Source organism: Caretta caretta, chromosome 8, assembly GCF_965140235.1.
Source record: "Caretta caretta isolate rCarCar2 chromosome 8, rCarCar1.hap1, whole genome shotgun sequence".
NCBI lineage: Eukaryota > Metazoa > Chordata > Testudines > Cheloniidae > Caretta > Caretta caretta.
The window spans coordinates 16116212-16134066 of record NC_134213.1 but is presented as its reverse complement, the minus strand read 5'-3'; the positions used below and the strand labels follow the sequence as shown (position 1 = coordinate 16134066).

The 17855-nt window shown below is 42.6% G+C and overlaps 1 protein-coding gene across 5 annotated transcripts in view; it reads right to left on the bottom strand.

Moving 5' to 3' along the window:
• RNF14 (ring finger protein 14) overlaps positions 1-17855 on the bottom strand; it is a 20878-nt gene extending 3023 nt beyond the window's left edge. For 2 of the 5 annotated variants that reach the window (XM_075131316.1, XM_075131314.1), the window contains exons 1-7: positions 17724-17855; positions 11542-11752; positions 10109-10271; positions 8514-8665; positions 4483-5010; positions 3301-3529; positions 1159-1331 (exon numbers count right to left, since the gene is read on the bottom strand). In XM_075131316.1, the coding sequence (XP_074987417.1) occupies positions 1159-1331; positions 3301-3529; positions 4483-5010; positions 8514-8665; positions 10109-10262 (1236 nt within the window). In that variant the 5' untranslated portion in view covers positions 10263-10271; positions 11542-11752; positions 17724-17855. Of the gene's footprint in view, positions 1-1158; positions 1332-3300; positions 3530-4482; positions 5011-5223; positions 5246-8513; positions 8666-10108; positions 10272-11541; positions 11753-17618 lie in introns of those variants that run through there. The other 3 variants (XM_075131315.1, XM_048861602.2, XM_048861605.2) reach the window with 3 other exon arrangements.

Here is a 17855-nt window from a genome sequence, read left to right as displayed (position 1 = left end):
CTGAGCTCTGGATCTTCCTATCCCCAGCACAGACCTCTACCTACTTGAACTATAGGAGTAATTATCCTCCATGTGGACTAGCCACTAAAGGGGGGAACCTAAATTACCTAAGACAATTTTGCCAGACTGTTAACCAGCTATTTGTTAGACAGCAGTAGAATATTAGATCAGGATTCCTGGGTTCTATCTCTGGCTCTGGAAAGGGACTGGCATGTACTGGTTAGATAGGATAATCAAAATACATAGTTTTGGCACATTCACCCTGAAAAGCAGTGTTGCAAAGTGGCTAAAACTTGATTCTGCTATATTACAGACCTCTGTTTTCTTCCCAATTCTCCTTGAAGTGACTTTGGATAATCTGTTAATTTATCTGCACAATGGGAGATTGATACTTGACTGCCTTCTAGGGTTGGGATATGAGGCCATGGTCAGTAATAAAGTCCGAAATGGACTGAAATACTAACAGCAATCAGTAGAGGTGAGGTTTGAAATTATGGTCTTTTGGCTCCCAGCTCAGTACACTTTTGCCTAGTTTACAGAATATTTGGTGGCAGGAGAATCTCCCTGAGAAACACTGCCTGGTACAGGCAGCCGGATTTAACCAAAATGCAGAATGGACCATAAAATCTAGTATCCTTGTGAGGTCTGAGGTGTGTCCTCACTTCAACCTGGTTTCAGGAGATGTGTATCCAGAGGAGAAGTTTCCTCCTACTGTAATGCCAACTGCTTTTGCTAGCTGCAGAAGTGAGGACAAGCTTTATTGCAAGTGTAAGTCTACAATATTGGTGAATGTCATTCCCCGTTTATGAACTAGTAGCCTGTGTTACAGAAGCTTTATCTGGCTGCATTAGTAAACACACTGGAAACCTCATTTTTTCCTGAACTGTTTGCTGGCAACCTATTTCCCCAGCACCTGGGGAACTACTGATGAATACCTTTAAAAATTGAAAATACCTATTTTTTTTATTAAATGTAATGCTCAAAAGTAAGACTAGAGTAGCCAGTACTAGGGATGAGGCACAAATGGAATCATATGGACCCTACAAATGAAAGTCCTAATTCCCTGGCATTGGTCCCCATAGTGAATCACATTAGTAACATCGGACAGTAACAATTAAGAATAAATGTGATTCTCCAAGTTTAGCCCAATAAACTCACCTCTATAGGAGTGCCACAACAAGGGCAGGCCTTTGAGTTCTTTTCTAGCCATTCTCTACTTTCCATCTCCTCAAGGGCTTTCTGAATCACTCTTTTGCCATAGCGCTGCTCCAAAAATATTTTAGTGGCCTCATCTGCTTCTTGGTACTCATTACGCAAATCCATTAGCTTTTCTAAGGAGTGAAATAAAGACAGAAGAACACATTAGCCTTACATACCGCACTGCATATGGAAGTCACACTCTTAGCTAAAACGATGAGCCAAACTCATTGTAAACATGATCCAGGAGATTCCAAAGATTGCAAGGGACAAGAGGATTCCAAAAACCCTGCTAGGAGAATGAGGCAGCAACAGCCACCCAGAAGTTCCACCCAGCTGCTGACACTAGTATAATCTACTACCTCTCAGCTGTGGAAACTCCAGGACCAACAAAACAAAACACATCAGGGACAAACACTTTATACTTTTTTTAAGCATGTTATGTTTGAGATCCTCAAACAAGATGTTCCTTGTACTATTTCATAAATATCTGCTCAATATGCAGCTGAAGTTAAAAAAGCAAACAAAATGGTAGGATGCATGAGGAACAGAATAAAAGTTTATGTTGAAAATATTGCAATTCCATCATATGAATCACCCTCGCTGGGAATGCTGTGTTCTAGCCACCCTACCTCAAAAAACTTAAAGTGGAAATAAAAGCTTTGTGACCAAAACAATTACAGGCATGGAAAAAAAATTCATATGACATGAGACTGAAAAGATTAGGATTGTTTAGTTCAGAGGGGAGATGAATAAGAGTGTACACGATAAAGGTATACAGAACAACCAGTAGAAAGAAGGTAGATTAGACACTTGTATTTACCCTCTCTTGTAATTAGGACCGTCAATAAAACTGAAATAGGTAGCATATTAAAAATTGATACAAGGAAATATTTTTTGCTAACACCATACATTTAGTGGAACTATCGCAAGACATCAAGGCCAAATGCTCAACAAAATTCAAAAAAAGGAATGGACATTTATATTGTGGCAAGATGGCTGATGTTAGTATGGGGGGTCCTGCGCTTTTCTTGGCAGGGGGCCTAACACGCCACCTCTTGCCCCTGGTCTTGGGCAGCCGAGGTCCTCGCTAGTGGCCCAGGAAGGTGGTAGAGGAGGGAAGCGGGGAAGGGGTCTGGGTTTGCTCCTCACTCTGAGCCCCAGCCCCTCTCAACTCCTGTGGGTTCTTACCCTCTTCCTCCTTGGGTGGGGAACCTTCGGTCCTTAAACGTTGGGGGAGGAAGTCTCCCTCCTCTTCTGGGGCAGGGTCTCCCTTACTTCGGTTCTCTGGTCTTTCAAATCTTACAACACACCTCCAAGCTCCAGTCTTCTCTCCTTCCTCCTCTTCCCTTAACTGCCTGAAGCAGGGGGGTTTATTAGGTTCCTGACAGGTCCTAACTGACTACAGGTGCTCCAATTAACCTGTAGCAACCCTCCCTAGTCTACAGGGAACCACTCCTTAATTAGCCTAGGGCTTATATATTTCTCCTCTATCACTGCTCCCTGGCCCTCCTGTATCACAATATGGATAATATTTTGAGTTACACTAGTATTAAAATGTCTGGAATATAAACCCTCATGCTTCATGGCATATGGGTAAACTCCTTAAAAGCTGGAAGAAATTTCCTGGGGACATGTTATTCCATAAATTTTAGGGTTTCTTGCCCTACCCTCAAGCATTTGCCACCAGCTACTGTGGGAAACAGGAATGTACCCTGTGTATCGTATTTCCCTCTAAGTAATCAATACTAATTTTCTTTTTAAAAAATCCTCAAGATATACAAATGGGTATAGTAAGCAACTACAATGCCATAACCACTGTCCTTCTAAACTGTGTCATTTGTTCATCTAACTTGTTGCAGCATGTCTAGCCATTCAACTGTAAACTCTTCAGGGCAGAGGCCAGCTCTTCAACTACATTTAACCTCTCATCCCCACTACACAGAGAGTCCTACCACACAAACGGATGTGTCAACTCACTTACCCCTTACTATAACAGATACAGAAGTAGAAATGTTTCCGAGTGTCTACTTAATGTCACTGTATTCTACAATGAAAACTGCAATTCACTTTGTGTTCCACTGCCAAAACAGTGCAACTCACCTGCAGTGATTTTACATAGAGAGACTCCATGATAAGTCATTTTACAGAGGGTACAGAAGGCATAGTTGCAACGGGAACATATGCCCATGGTGCAACCTGGCTCTTGCATCACAGGAGTCTGACAGCATGGACGAGGACAATATACCACGTCTGTCATCAAGTCCAAGCTGGACTGCAGAAGTAGGCGATCATAACGTGCAAACAACTCCTCTCCAACCAGTTCCTTAACCTAAACAAAGACCAAACAACATTATATTTGCTGGATTCAGACGTTCAATCTATTAGCTCTGGTAGAAAAAACTTTAGGACATGAGCACCAACAACTAGCTTAAATTTGCTTTAGCACATTTTAAACATTACTCTCATTCTGATCAGGAGATTACTGCAATAATCAGAGAGAAAGTATACAAGTTATTGATGATACTCTAAATCTGCAGCCACTGCACATAACAGTGGTGGATTAATGATTTTGCCACCCCAGGCCCTGAAATAATTGCCGCATCCCCTCTCCCCCCCCAAGGCTCCCGGCCCCCACACTGCAGCTCACCTCTGCTCCGACTCCTCCCCTGAGGGCACCGCCAGGTCCTGCTTCTCCCCGCTCCCTGCCAATGCTTGTGTGCGAAACAGCTTCGCAAAGGAGGGGGAAGGAGGGGGGAAAACGCGGCCCGCTCAGGAGAGATGGCGGGGATTTGAGGAAGGGGACCAATAGGGGCAGGGAGGGGGCGGGGAAGGGGTGGAGTTGGGGCAGGGGGTGCAAACCAACACTGTGGGAGGCAGCCTCTCGGTGCTATTATAAATTTGCCGGCCTAGGCCTTGGCCTTGTCAGCCTAGGCGTTAATATGCCGCTGGCACATAATCATCTTAAATATTCTGAAGAACAGATTCACTAGCAATTCAAATCCCAGGCACTGACAGTTTAGAGTCACATAGTGAAAACAATGAGCACAATCAGTGGGATCATGTCAATTCAAACTGGTGTCCAAGACATCTGAAATTAATAGTGGGCAAAACTGGTGCCAGGTGATCTAATTTTAACTCAGAAGCATGTAAGTAGTCTCTGGGTAGCATGAAAAAACTCTGTGCTTTAATTACTATGGTTTGAGCAAAAATCCGTTATATACAATTCAGCTTTATTAGTAAGCTAGAGGTGTGCATGCACTGATTACATACTTCTGCTATTACCTGGCCAGGAGTAGCAACAGAAGAACACTTTGGTTCTGGACAGCTGAGGCAGTGGACCTGGCCATCCCTGATCTGAATTTCAAAGTAGTCCTTTAAACAGGATTTGCAGTATATATGCCTGCACTCCATGAAGTACATACATTCACTACCCAGCTTCTCAGAAAAGCAGATGCTGCAAAAGAACATCTTGCTGTTAAAGCATTTTTTCTGCTGAGCCTGATCAAAGTCCAAGATTTCCCTTATCAGACTTGACAGAGACTCCACATCCTGGACAGCTCTTTCATCAAGGATTTCTTCTTGTGCTGTTGCAGCACCTGCTGCGCCACAACAATCCAGCTCAGAGTTCACAGGAAACAGAGATGTCCTGCTCTGCCCATTTTCTTGACGGCACATTTTTAGTTCATATGGGGAGGTGATGTTCAGGTAAGCTAGAGTTTCTTCCTTAAGAAATTGCATCCAGGCAAACAAGACCACACAGCCTCGGTTCTCTTCCCACAAGTTGTCTAAGTGCTTGCAAAGTGCAGTAAGCTAGAAAAGAAAAGTTTGAGCTTAGAACCCAAAAAGAATAGCTCCATCTTCCAACAACTCCTGACTCATCTTAGAACAATTTCCCTCTCATGTGGTACCTTTTAAGGCAGCTTCAGATTTCAAGTTTAGGCCATGAACTAATTTAGTTTAACCAGGTCTTTGTTGTTTGTACTCATTGGGAAATAACAAGAGAGCATAATTTTACATCCTCACCTGATCACCTGCTAACCTCCAAAGCAAAAATCTTCAGTCTACACCTTACCCTATACAGAAAATGAACTAAGTCAGCTGCATTACAAAATATTAGGAAGTATTGCAAGTAATGGTAAAGAAATGTAGATTTAGAAATAAAAATCATATGATGTGATAAGTAACTTAGATAACAGTTCTATATGCTTTACTGCATAGATTAAACAACATTTGCTTCAAGGTGACCTAGCTAAAATACTTTTAATACGTGTATGGGGCCCTGCCTTTTTATGTTTAAAGAAAGCCTGAATAGTTTGTTTTCAGGTCTCTCTCCGGCTGGATTTTCCCCTCAGAATTTTGAATATCATCTTGCCTTCTTCATAAAATCATAAGGCAGCAAAAATGGACACCTAATTTCCCATCAGCTTTGCAGTCACTTTTAAACTTATAAATTAAAAGCCACCTGTAGCATAATCAGAACTCATTTCCTTTCAAGTGAATAGGTAAGAACACTCTAATTACTGCCAGACCGATATACTGATCTAGATATTTTGGGTTACAGGAGGAAGTTATTTTTAGTGAATATCAAAAAGTAACTATGATGCATATTTAACAATCTCAGCTTTGAAGTTCTGAGTTTAATGAAAGAAATCAGCCTCATTATTCTGACTGGACTAAATGTAGCACATTTGGAAGTCAATTCAAGATTCAGCTAACTACTCACCTCTGGTTTTAAGTAGAATGCTTTAAATGTTTTATCATCTGATGTACTTCAATTGTGTTATTTTAAACATTAAAATCTGTATATACAATAGATATTACATGCCTGCACTAATTCATACAGCATTTGCCTTTTGGGCTTTCATTATCAAACACTGAACGCATTCTAATGTTGCGTACTGGAACCGACATCTGCTTTGTACCAGAGACTTCCCCCTCTTCTACTTCTGCCTGACTTACAGTGAAATTTTAGTACCCAGTTTTATATAATTATCTTAGTAATTTAAATGTAGTTAGAATATGAGTATTCTGCTTATCTTGGAACTAGCTTTATTTGTTACGAGTGTCAGTTCACTGGCAGCAGTGCAGTTTGAAAACAGTCTGAATTCTTAGCTGATTAGCAAGTTCCCATTCATAACCTTCTTTTCCGAATTATACTAACCAATCACTGCTCATACATTGCAACAGCTCATGCTACAATTACTGCATGTTAATTCAGACAATGTTTACTGCTGTTTCAGCAAAAGTCAAGTTAACTCAAATGTGATCACCTCATGTGAGTTCACATTTCCCAAAGAATAAAAGCTGGACATGTTAATTGGATGTTGTTTGCTCTGAAAAAGCCTAATCTATGGGAAGAAATTGCTTCTCTATCTTCCTCCCTGATATTTTATACAGCAGACTGTAGAAGGAAAATAAATGTTATCTTTATTAACAAAGTATAATTTACAAACAAGGGACACCCATCCACATACCAAGGTTTGTGTTGCTCTTACTAAACTGGCCACTGCTCAGCAATGAACTCTACGTGCACAATTAGTTGTATTATCAGGCACCATGTTTTGATCACACTATTCAGTGTAATTATTTGTACACTGCCTACCACAAAGGAGCTGGCCTGTAGATGCTACTGTAATACAATAATAGCATACAACAAATAAAGGCCTATGCAACTGAAATTTTAGTTAATTTGTGTGAAAAAATCTAGATGACATGCTTGTTTCATATAAACTCACTACTGCACAGTAAGGAATTTAATAGATATAGCTGCATGTTAGACAATCAAAGGATATCAGCTATGTTGCAAATACCCGGTAACATTAATGCAATAATAAAGAGTTCAATTGGAAGTATCCAGATAGGTTATACCCACTGTACCCAAACATAATGGATGCATTCTTCTACCTATGAAAAGATATGGGTTGTTGTCCTGTATAATTTCACTACTTAATGCAGGTTTTTGGTTTGTGTAATTTTAAAAAAATGTATACATTTCATACACAGTTAGTTCTGATAATGTGGTTTTGAATAAGCAAATTCAAAATGCTTTTAAGTTTCATTATGTTTATAATCCAGTTGCTCTCTTTCTTGCAAGTTTGAAATTGAAGTGTCCTCAGTGAAGACTGCTCTCTATCCACACCTGCATCCTGGATTGTTATTTTTGGATTGCTCACAAATGCTGAGTTAATAGCATCACATGTTTACAAACATCAGAAAAGGCAGGTTAAATTCTGGGGCTATCAATCCTAACAGCATCTCTTTAATCTAGCATTGCCTTTATCAGCCTTTGGATCTCAAGATCTTTAGCTGCTATTGACAGAGCTATGACTCCCTGCAGAGATTTTAAAAATACATACACTTGTGCGTTCTTTCACTAAATATTTTTGTTCAAGAAAATATTTTACAGTAAATAGTTAAATAGTAAAAAAAAAACCCTCTTAAATAGAAAAAAAAAAGTATTTCAAGAAGAATGCTTATACATGAATGAATACCTGCCCTTAAATGGTGGAAGGCACCTAAGTCTCATGACACAATACAAAAAAATTTCAGATATAGGCTGTATTTGCATAGTACGGTGTATATATATTCACATGTACCTACTCTATAACGCACAGGATATAAGCGGAGATGAAACAGGACATCGAATTGCTATGATTGGGATTTTCAAAAGCAGCTAAAGGCCAGACTTCCAAATAGGTGCCTATAAACACAGATAAGCATCAATAAGAATTATAAAAGCACCTAAAGCAAGTTAGGTGCCTAATTCCCATTCATTTCAATGGGTGTTAATCACCTAGGCACTTCTAAAAATACCACTATGCATCCCTCTGAATCTTTAGTACCTTTAAAATTCTGGCCATAAGTGACTTAGGAACACAGTCACATTTTCAAAATTGACTTCAGCACTTAAGAGCCTAAGTTTCATTGACTGTCAATGAGACTTGGGCTCTTAAGTCACTTAAATGATTTAGCAGCCTAAATTCTATTGATTTTCTATGGGACTTGTGCACCTAAGTAATTAAGATGCTTTTGAAAATCCCATCCTTTATCCTTAAGAATCTTGCAGCATGAAGAGAAAAAGACTGTTGCCAAAGGGCACCAATAAAAACTACTCCTTATACAATTCATTAGAAGTATGTATTATACTCCATGATGCTAATGGTTTCCTCCAACTGAACCTGGATGTTAAAAGCAAAGTTCTATCCAACTATTCCTTCACCTGCTGCATTTACAACTATTAGAGTATTAATTATAAAGAATTTTTTTATGTTCCTGAAAGGGACAAGAAGTGTCAAAAAGATTTTAAAACAAACCTGAGCCCGGGAGAGCCACTTGCTGCTGAGTGTGAACACAGGTGGAGAGACTGATGGGTAATCTGGTGGGAGTTCAAAATTCAACACAAGTGGAGGCAGAAAGCAAACTGTGTATTCAAATCCACTGTTCTGGAGACACTCTGTGGTACTTCCTGAATGAAAGACAGTTGATTGACGCAAATTGAGAGAGATCAACAGAACTATAATTCTAGGTGTTGCAGTCTCATAAAGTTTAACTGTATGATAAAGTTCCCAAGAAACCTCTTTTCATTTGATAAATGTTTAGTTTAACTGCTTTACTGAGACTTAAGTAAACAATGTGCCTTTTTAGTGCTACAACATTTCATAAACAGTTGTGGCTGGAGGCTGAATTAGTGAATATTGACTTTGCTAATACCATGATCTGTCAGATAAATTACAAACCAGATAGTCTGGAAAGGCAAATCCTCAAGAATAAGAGTAAATATACTTTGTTGTTCTAACAACAAGAAAAGGAACAAGCCTCTCTAATTTTATCATTTATCACTGACAGTTTTCCTTAGAGAAAAAGCGAATTCATATTTCAGAGGTCTTTCCAGAGAAAGGAGTGTCTAGTGGACAGAGCACAGCATTGTGGATCTGTCAGTGTTTCACTGTACAGTCTTGGACAAATAACAGTTAATAGGTAAACTGAAGCAGAGGCACCTCTGATGGAGTTAATACGCATTTGACAGATTGGGAAACTTAAAAGGACACAATTAATTTGAAAAATAGTCAAATTAAAAACAGAGTTAAAAGTAATTTCAAGTCCCTCTGCCAAATGTTTAAAAGTGTGGGTTTGTTATTTGTTACTTGTGTTGCTGAGTTTGGCCCATACAAACAAGGGAAACTGAATGATTGCATATGGGAACCAAGGAAGCAGCTACACATGCACAATGGTGTCAAATACACAAATTAAAACACCCGAACAAATACAAAAAATTATTTTCTTGAAACTAACAGTTATAGTAATGCTCGGTGTTACCTGTAACAGTAGGCAATTTTTTTTTTCCAAAGAGAAGTATCATTTTAAAATTGACAGTGTCGTTTAACCAATATTTCAAAACTCAGTCTCAAATGAAAGGCAGTACAGAAATGCAATGCAGTGCAATCCAAAAGCACACCAGATAGATAAATTAATACTTAAAGATCTAGATTAGTTTACTCCATGGGTCCCCCTTGGTCTAATAATGCTCAATTCACACAAAAATATTCCAACTTTAAATTAAAATATTTTAGAAAAAAAAAAGTATTTTGAAATACTACAGATGAAGTCTCCTTAGCAAGTAATTTGAACAAACCATTAAAAATTCCATTCTAGGAAGCTACTATATTTGAAATTTAAAAGTCCACCCTCTTTAGTTTTGATCTTTAAGAGTGATGTGCAAATACTTAAAGCAAGAATTACATTCTGAAGTTACAACGATGAGTGATACCCATCCCAGCTGTAATGTGTGATAAATTGTTCATGGCCTCAAAGTTCTAAGAAGAGAAAATGAAAAATGTTTGGGTAACCACCTTTAGAACATATTTTAATAAAAATTAATTTAAAGATAATGCAAAACATCCGGACTCACCACTCACAAATATTTTGAAGTTTTGGGGCAACTCCAGACAAATTCTTGTTTCTCCTCCTTGGAGAGAGTCTACCCTCTTAAATTCATCTTCATCATAAATACTAGCTAGAGCCAGCAGCTCATCCTCCTGAGCTTCCTTATCTTCTGAAGACATTTAACTTTTCTGCAAAATTAAGAAAACCACCCAAAAAAATGAGTTAGGACTAAACAGACAAGTCAAACAGTCTGTTAATGTATATATTTAATGTTATTGGAATCAAATTTACAAGAAACAATAAAACATGAAAATACTACCAAACAATTACTCTTTCTTCAGGTTAAAGATCCTGCACATGTTCTATCATTTGTTGGCAGTTTTAAAGTTATAAAAAAATGGCTCTCTTCCAAACTTTGATAATGAGAGACCAACCCTTAGAACTGGAGTGCGCAAACTACGGCTGGTGGGCCACTTCTGGCCCATCAGACGTTTTTATCCAGCCCTCAAGCTCCCACCGGGGTCGGGGGCTTGTGCTGTTCTGCACACCCAGTGCTCCTGCCGGGGAGTGGAGTCAGGGGCTTGCCCCGCTCTGCCCACCCGGCACTCCCCAGCCCCAACTCATAATTCTCTTGATGAGCACCATCTTCCAGCACACAGAGCCACACTGTGCAGGTGCGACCTCACCGCACTGTTTCCAGGATTGGAACCCCGCTCCTACGCAGCAGCACCTTTTCCCCCGTCCCTCCCACGTGGCAGCATGCCCAATCCCCCATGGTCTCCTATGGCCCCATCCTCGAGAGCCTTGAAACCACCCAGGGGCTGCACCCATCCCAGCTAGGGTGCCTCCACCTGTGGTGGTGCCTGGTACAGCTGCCTTGGTGTCACTGCCAGCAGGGCTCCTAGGAGTCCCCAGTACCACCCCTGTAGAGCTATCCCCCCCCCCACGCTACACCCCATGAGTCCTCCCTTCCCCCCCTCGGTAACATCCCTTATAGAGCCCTCCCATGCTACACCCCATAAAGTCCCCCTCCTTCACCGGGCATTCCTGGCCCGCCATACAATTTCCATACCCAGATGCGGCCCTCAGGCCAAAAGATTTGCCCACCCCGCCTGAGAAAGTCAGAGGCTGAAGAACACTATAGAATGAAATATGCAATGGAGTGTTAATAGTATCAAGATGGCACTTTGTTAATGCTTGAGATAGAAACCACAGACCAAAGAAGGGACAAAGACAGAAGGGGGGGGCGAAGGAAGTAGTAACAGTGTAGCGCTCTTCCAGTAGGCTGGCTATGACCTACCGGGTACATCTAAAAATATATTTTTGATTAAAATTATTTCAAAATGACAAGCAAGAACACACGGACCCCCAAACAGACATCAAGTTGGTGCATTTCTATACCGTTTCAGTAAACAATTTAAAGGAGCTCTTTTAAAAAAATCTTTGCAATTTCATTACCTTTTCCGTTACAATTGCAAAACAGTAGCAACTAGAGTTGCAGGTACTGTTAGTGACCCAGCACAGCCACGTAAGGAAGGCCAGGGCATAGACACTGCTCATTCTTCTGAGGGAACTGGAAGTCACAAGCTTTTCCTGTGGGGAAGCAAGAAGACTGTAGGTTCTGCTGCCAAGACAGGCATGGTGATGAAGCTCAGTATTTGTCTGCTGCCTATAACAAAAAAATAGAGGGATTAAAATCCTCTCAGCATTTCCATTATGAGCTGCTGTTATCAACAGTTTCACTCAAGTGAGCCTTGGCATGCACACTCAATGACTAAGAGGTTTTTTTTGTTTGTTTTTTTTAAAAGCTTTCGATAGTACACATCCCAATTATGCATGTAAGTCCTAATCCTGCTGTCTATATCTATTAGTGCAGACCCATGGGCTGAGTACAGTTCCACTGAAGTCAATGGGGTTCCATGCTAGTAGATCCAATTGCAGGATTGGGGGCTTATCTGATTACAGCTCAGAAAAACTGCTCACTGGCAAATAGTGATGGGTCGGAAGAGATCTGTTTCAAACCATTTGAACTTATCCATGAGATTCAAATGATTAAATAATACTTTTGAAAGAAGTCCATTCTTGTATACTTCTATTTTTGTAAATATAACCAAGAAAGGTGCATTTAAAAACAAAACAAACAAACGAGATACAAGTCCAATTCAAACCCTTACACACTAGGAAACTCAGAGTTTAATTATGTAAATCTGAAATCACTCCTTTCCTTTAACATACCACTGTGCCTAGCATATAAAGAACTCTGCTAACTCTCACTTGGTTAATGCAACAGAACAACAATTCTCAGAAGGACCTGCATGGTCTCACCATGTTTCCAAACAAAACAAATAATACATAGTTTAAAACTACAACTCTCAAAAGCGATGATTAAAGTACACTTTGTGATACAATGCTCTTGATTTCACGACCTGTTTACTTATTAATTTGCAATGGGCGTTCCAATCATCAGTGCAAGTCAGATGTAAAAGACTGAGTATGTCTTTCTGGTCTCATGCTATGCCTACATTGCAACCAGAGGCATGATTTACAGTTTGTGTAGACGTACCCAGGCTAGCTTTAATCTAATTAATTTACTTAAGAAGGCAGCAAGGATGTAGTGGTCTGGGCTGTCCAAACCCACTGTGGTCCCTGGCTATGTACTTGCACGACTAGCCCACGCTGACATGTCTCTGCAGCTATTTTAAACAACTTAGCTAGATGAAAGATGGCGCACGTACATCTACACAAGATGAAAATTACACCTTGGTTGCAGTGTAGATATAATCTCAGGCCTGGTTTACACATAAAAATTAGAACAACCGAGCTACAGTGCTGTGCTGCGAGAAGTTACATGTTCTGAAGACTGTGGCTATGTTAACAGAAGAATTCTTCTATTGACCCATCTATAACCTCTGAGTGATGAATTAGTTACACCACCAAAAAAATCCCTTTCGTTGTAGGAAGTGTCTACACTAGAGTGGCGTAGCGGCAGCACCTAGTTGTAGACCAAATATGGCCTCAAGGTCCTGCAACACTTAGAGCTTGTTTTTGCTGTAGTTGTTATAACTCAAGGGTTGCCCCCAACACAACACCTGTCCATGCACAAAGACCTTAACTCAAGTGCAGTGACACTTCACTCAAGTTGGCTGGCTGGTCAGGGGATACAGCTCAACTTGAACAACCTCTCAGCTGCTCACAAAATTGCACTGTCCAGCTCAAGTAGTATTTCCAAGTACCAGCGTGGCCACTCTTGCTGGAGCAGTTAACTCTAGCGTAGACAAGTTGCGTTAACGCCACAGATCCCCACAAACTCCAAAGCAGTGTCAGACACAGAACACGCATCACCCAGGATAAAGACGACTCTCATATGCACAGATTAAAGGATTGTGAGATAACAAGAGGGAACAGAGAGTTTGAAAGGAGATTTTCGGCCTGGGAAGTACACCCCTAACAGGTAACTCCAAGGGGACTTCAGGACAGAAGAGTCAGGCCCTTGATTCTTAGACAGGTTTCAGAGTAACAGCCGTGTTAGTCTGTATTCGCAAAAAGAAAAGGAGTATTTGTGGCACCTTAGAGACTAACCAATTTATTTGAGCATGAGCTTTCGTGAGCTACAGCTCACTTCATTGGATGCATACCATGGAAACTGCAGCAGACTTTATATATACACAGAGAATATGAAACAATACCTCCTCCCACCCCACTGTCCTGCTGGTAATAGCTTATCTAAAGTGATCATCAGGTGGGCCCTTTCCAGCACAAATCCAGGTTTTCTCACCCTCCACCCCCCCCACACAAATTCACTCTCCTGCTGGTGCTAGCCCATCCAAAGTGACAACTCTTTACATAATCAAGTCGGGCGATTTCCTGCACAAATCCAGGTTTTCTCACATCCCCCCCACCCCCATACACACACAAACTCACTCTCCTGCTGGTAATAGCTCATCCAAACTGACCACTCTCCAAGTTTAAATCCAAGTTAAACCAGAACATCTGGGGGGGCGGTAGGAAAAAACAAGAGGAAACAGGCTACCTTGCATAATGACTTAGCCACTCCCAGTCTCTATTTAAGCCTAAATTAATAGTATCCAATTTGCAAATGAATTCCAATTCAGCAGTTTCTCGCTGGAGTCTAGATTTGAAGTTTTTTTGTTTTAAAATAGCGACCTTCATGTCTGTGATTGCGTGACCAGAGAGATTGAAGTGTTCTCCGACTGGTTTATGAATGTTATAATTCTTGACATCTGATTTGTGTCCATTTATTCTTTTACGTAGAGACTGTCCAGTTTGACCAATGTACGTGGCAGAGGGGCATTGCTGGCACATGATGGCATATATCACATTGGTGGATGTGCAGGTGAACGAGCCTCTGATAGTGTGGCTGATGTTATTAGGCCCTGTGATGGTGTCCCCTGAATAGATATGTGGGCACAATTGGCAACGGGCTTTGTTGCAAGGATAAGTTCCTGGGTTAGTGGTTCTGTTGTGTGGTATGTGGTTGTTGGTGAGTATTTGCTTCAGGTTGCGGGGCTGTCTGTAGGCAAGGACTGGCCTGTCTCCCAAGACTTGTGAGAGTGTTGGGTCATCCTTTAGGATAGGTTGTAGATCCTTAATAATGCGTTGGAGGGGTTTTAGTTGGGGGCTGAAGGTGACCGCTAGTGGCGTTCTGTTATTTTCTTTGTTAGGCCTGTCCTGTAGTAGGTAACTTCTGGGAACTCTTCTGGCTCTATCAATCTGTTTCTTTACTTCTGCAGGTGGGTATTGTAGTTGTAAGAAAGCTTGACAGAGATCTTGTAGGTGTTTGTCTCTGTCTGAGGGGTTGGAGCAAATGCGGTTGTATCGCAGAGCTTGGCTGTAGACGATGGATCGTGTGGTGTGGTCAGGGTGAAAGCTGGAGGCATGCAGGTAGGAATAGCGGTCAGTAGGTTTCCGGTATAGGGTGGTGTTTATGTGACCACTGTTTATTAGCACTGTAGTGTCCAGGAAGGGGATCTCTTGTGTGGATTGGACCAGGCTGAGGTTGGTGGTGGGATGGAAATTGTTGAAATCATGGTGGAATTCCTCAAGGGCTTCTTTTCCATGGGTCCAGATGATGAAGATGTCATCAATATAGCGCAAGTAGAGTAGGGGCTTTAAGGGACGAGAGCTGAGGAAGCGTTGTTCTAAATCAGCCATAAAAATGTTGGCATACTGTGGGGCCATGCGGGTACCCATAGCAGTGCCGCTGATCTGAAGGTATACATTGTCCCCAAATGTGAAATAGTTATGGGTAAGGACAAAGTCACAAAGTTCAGCCACCAGGTTAGCCGTGACATTATCGGGGGTAGTGTTCTTGACGGCTTGTAGTCCATCTTTGTGTGGAATGTTGGTGTAGAGGGCTTCTACATCCATAGTGGCCAGGATGGTGTTATCAGGAAGATCACCGATGGATTGAAGTTTCCTCAGGAAGTCAGTGGTGTCTCGAAGGTAGCTGGGAGTGCTGGCAGCGTAGGGCCTGAGGAGGGAGTCTACATAGCCAGACAATCCTGCTGTCAGGGTGCCAATGCCTGAGATGATGGGGCGCCCAGGATTTCCAGGTTTATGGATCTTGGGTAGTAGATAGAATATCCCAGGTCGGGGTTCCAGGGGTGTGTCTGTGCGGATTTGATCTTGTGCTTTTTCAGGAAGTTTCTTGAGCAAATGCTGTAGTTGCTTTTGGTAACTCTCAGTGGGATCATAGGGTAATGGCTTGTAGAAACTCGTGTTGGAGAGCTGCCGAGCAGCCTCTTGTTCATATTCCGACCTATTCATGATGACAACAACACTACAGTGCTAATAAACAATGGTCACATAAACACCACCCTATACCGGAAACCTACTGACCGCTATTCCTACCTGCATGCCTCCAGCTTTCACCCTGACCACACCACACGATCCATCGTCTACAGCCAAGCTCTGCGATACAACCGCATTTGCTCCAACCCCTCAGACAGAGACAAACACCTACAAGATCTCTGTCAAGCTTTCTTACAACTACAATACCCACCTGCAGAAGTAAAGAAACAGATTGATAGAGCCAGAAGAGTTCCCAGAAGTTACCTACTACAGGACAGGCCTAACAAAGAAAATAACAGAACGCCACTAGCGGTCACCTTCAGCCCCCAACTAAAACCCCTCCAACGCATTATTAAGGATCTACAACCTATCCTAAAGGATGACCCAACACTCTCACAAGTCTTGGGAGACAGGCCAGTCCTTGCCTACAGACAGCCCCGCAACCTGAAGCAAATACTCACCAACAACCACATACCACACAACAGAACCACTAACCCAGGAACTTATCCTTGCAACAAAGCCCGTTGCCAATTGTGTCCACATATCTATTCAGGGGACACCATCACAGGGCCTAATAACATCAGCCACACTATCAGAGGCTCGTTCACCTGCACATCCACCAATGTGATATATGCCATCATGTGCCAGCAATGCCCCTCTGCCACTTACATTGGTCAAACTGGACAGTCTCTACGTAAAAGAATAAATGGACACAAATCAGATGTCAAGAATTATAACATTCATAAACCAGTCGGAGAACACTTCAATCTCTCTGGTCACGCAATCACAGACATGAAGGTCGCTATCTTAAAACAAAAAAACTTCAAATCCAGACTCCAGCGAGAAACTGCTGAATTGGAATTCATTTGCAAATTGGATACTATTAATTTAGGCTTAAATAGAGACTGGGAGTGGCTAAGTCATTATGCAAGGTAGCCTGTTTCCTCTTGTTTTTTCCTACCTCCCCCCGCCCCCCCAGATGTTCTGGTTTAACTTGGATTTAAACTTGGAGAGTGGTCAGTTTGGATGAGCTATTACCAGCAGGAGAGTGAGTTTGTGTGTGTATGGGGGTGGGGGGATGTGAGAAAACCTGGATTTGTGCAGGAAATCGCCCGACTTGATTATGTAAAGAGTTGTCACTTTGGATGGGCTAGCACCAGCAGGAGAGTGAATTTGTGTGGGGGGGTGGAGGGTGAGAAAACCTGGATTTGTGCTGGAAAGGGCCCACCTGATGATCACTTTAGATAAGCTATTACCAGCAGGACAGTGGGGTGGGAGGAGGTATTGTTTCATATTCTCTGTGTATATATAAAGTCTGCTGCAGTTTCCACGGTATCCATCCAATGAAGTGAGCTGTAGCTCACGAAAGCTCATGCTCAAATAAATTGGTTAGTCTCTAAGGTGCCACAAGTACTCCTTTTCTTTTTGCGATTCTTAGACAGTTTTCCAACCCTTTCCCCAGCCAGCCCCTCTCCCCACACCGCTCCCCACCGTCTAGCCCCTCTCCCCGCACCGCTCCCCCCCGGCCATCCCCTCTCCCCGCACCGCTCCCCACCGTCCCCCGACCAGTCCCTCCTCCCTTGCCTTAGCCAGCCCCACACCACTTCCCACCCTTGGCCCAACCCACCCCCTTCCCTCACTGCTGTTCCCCCCCCCCCCGCCCTTGTTCCAGGCCGCCCCACGTCGCCCCCCCGCTGCCGTCACAGCGCCTCCCAGGCTCCCACCTCTGCGCACCTCGGCCCGCTCGCTCCGCTCTCAGCGCCGGCCCCAGTCGAGGCGCGGAAAGCGGTCGGGCCTACTCCGCGGGACTCCCTGTCCCCGGCTCTCACCTGGGCCCGCGGGCGGGCGGGCGGCCTCCACCCCTCACCTCGCAGCCGGGCCCGGGCGCGGCCGCCGCGGGTGAGCTCTAAGCAGCGCCGCTCGGAGCCAGCGCCGCCTACAGGCGGGAGGCGGGCCCGGCG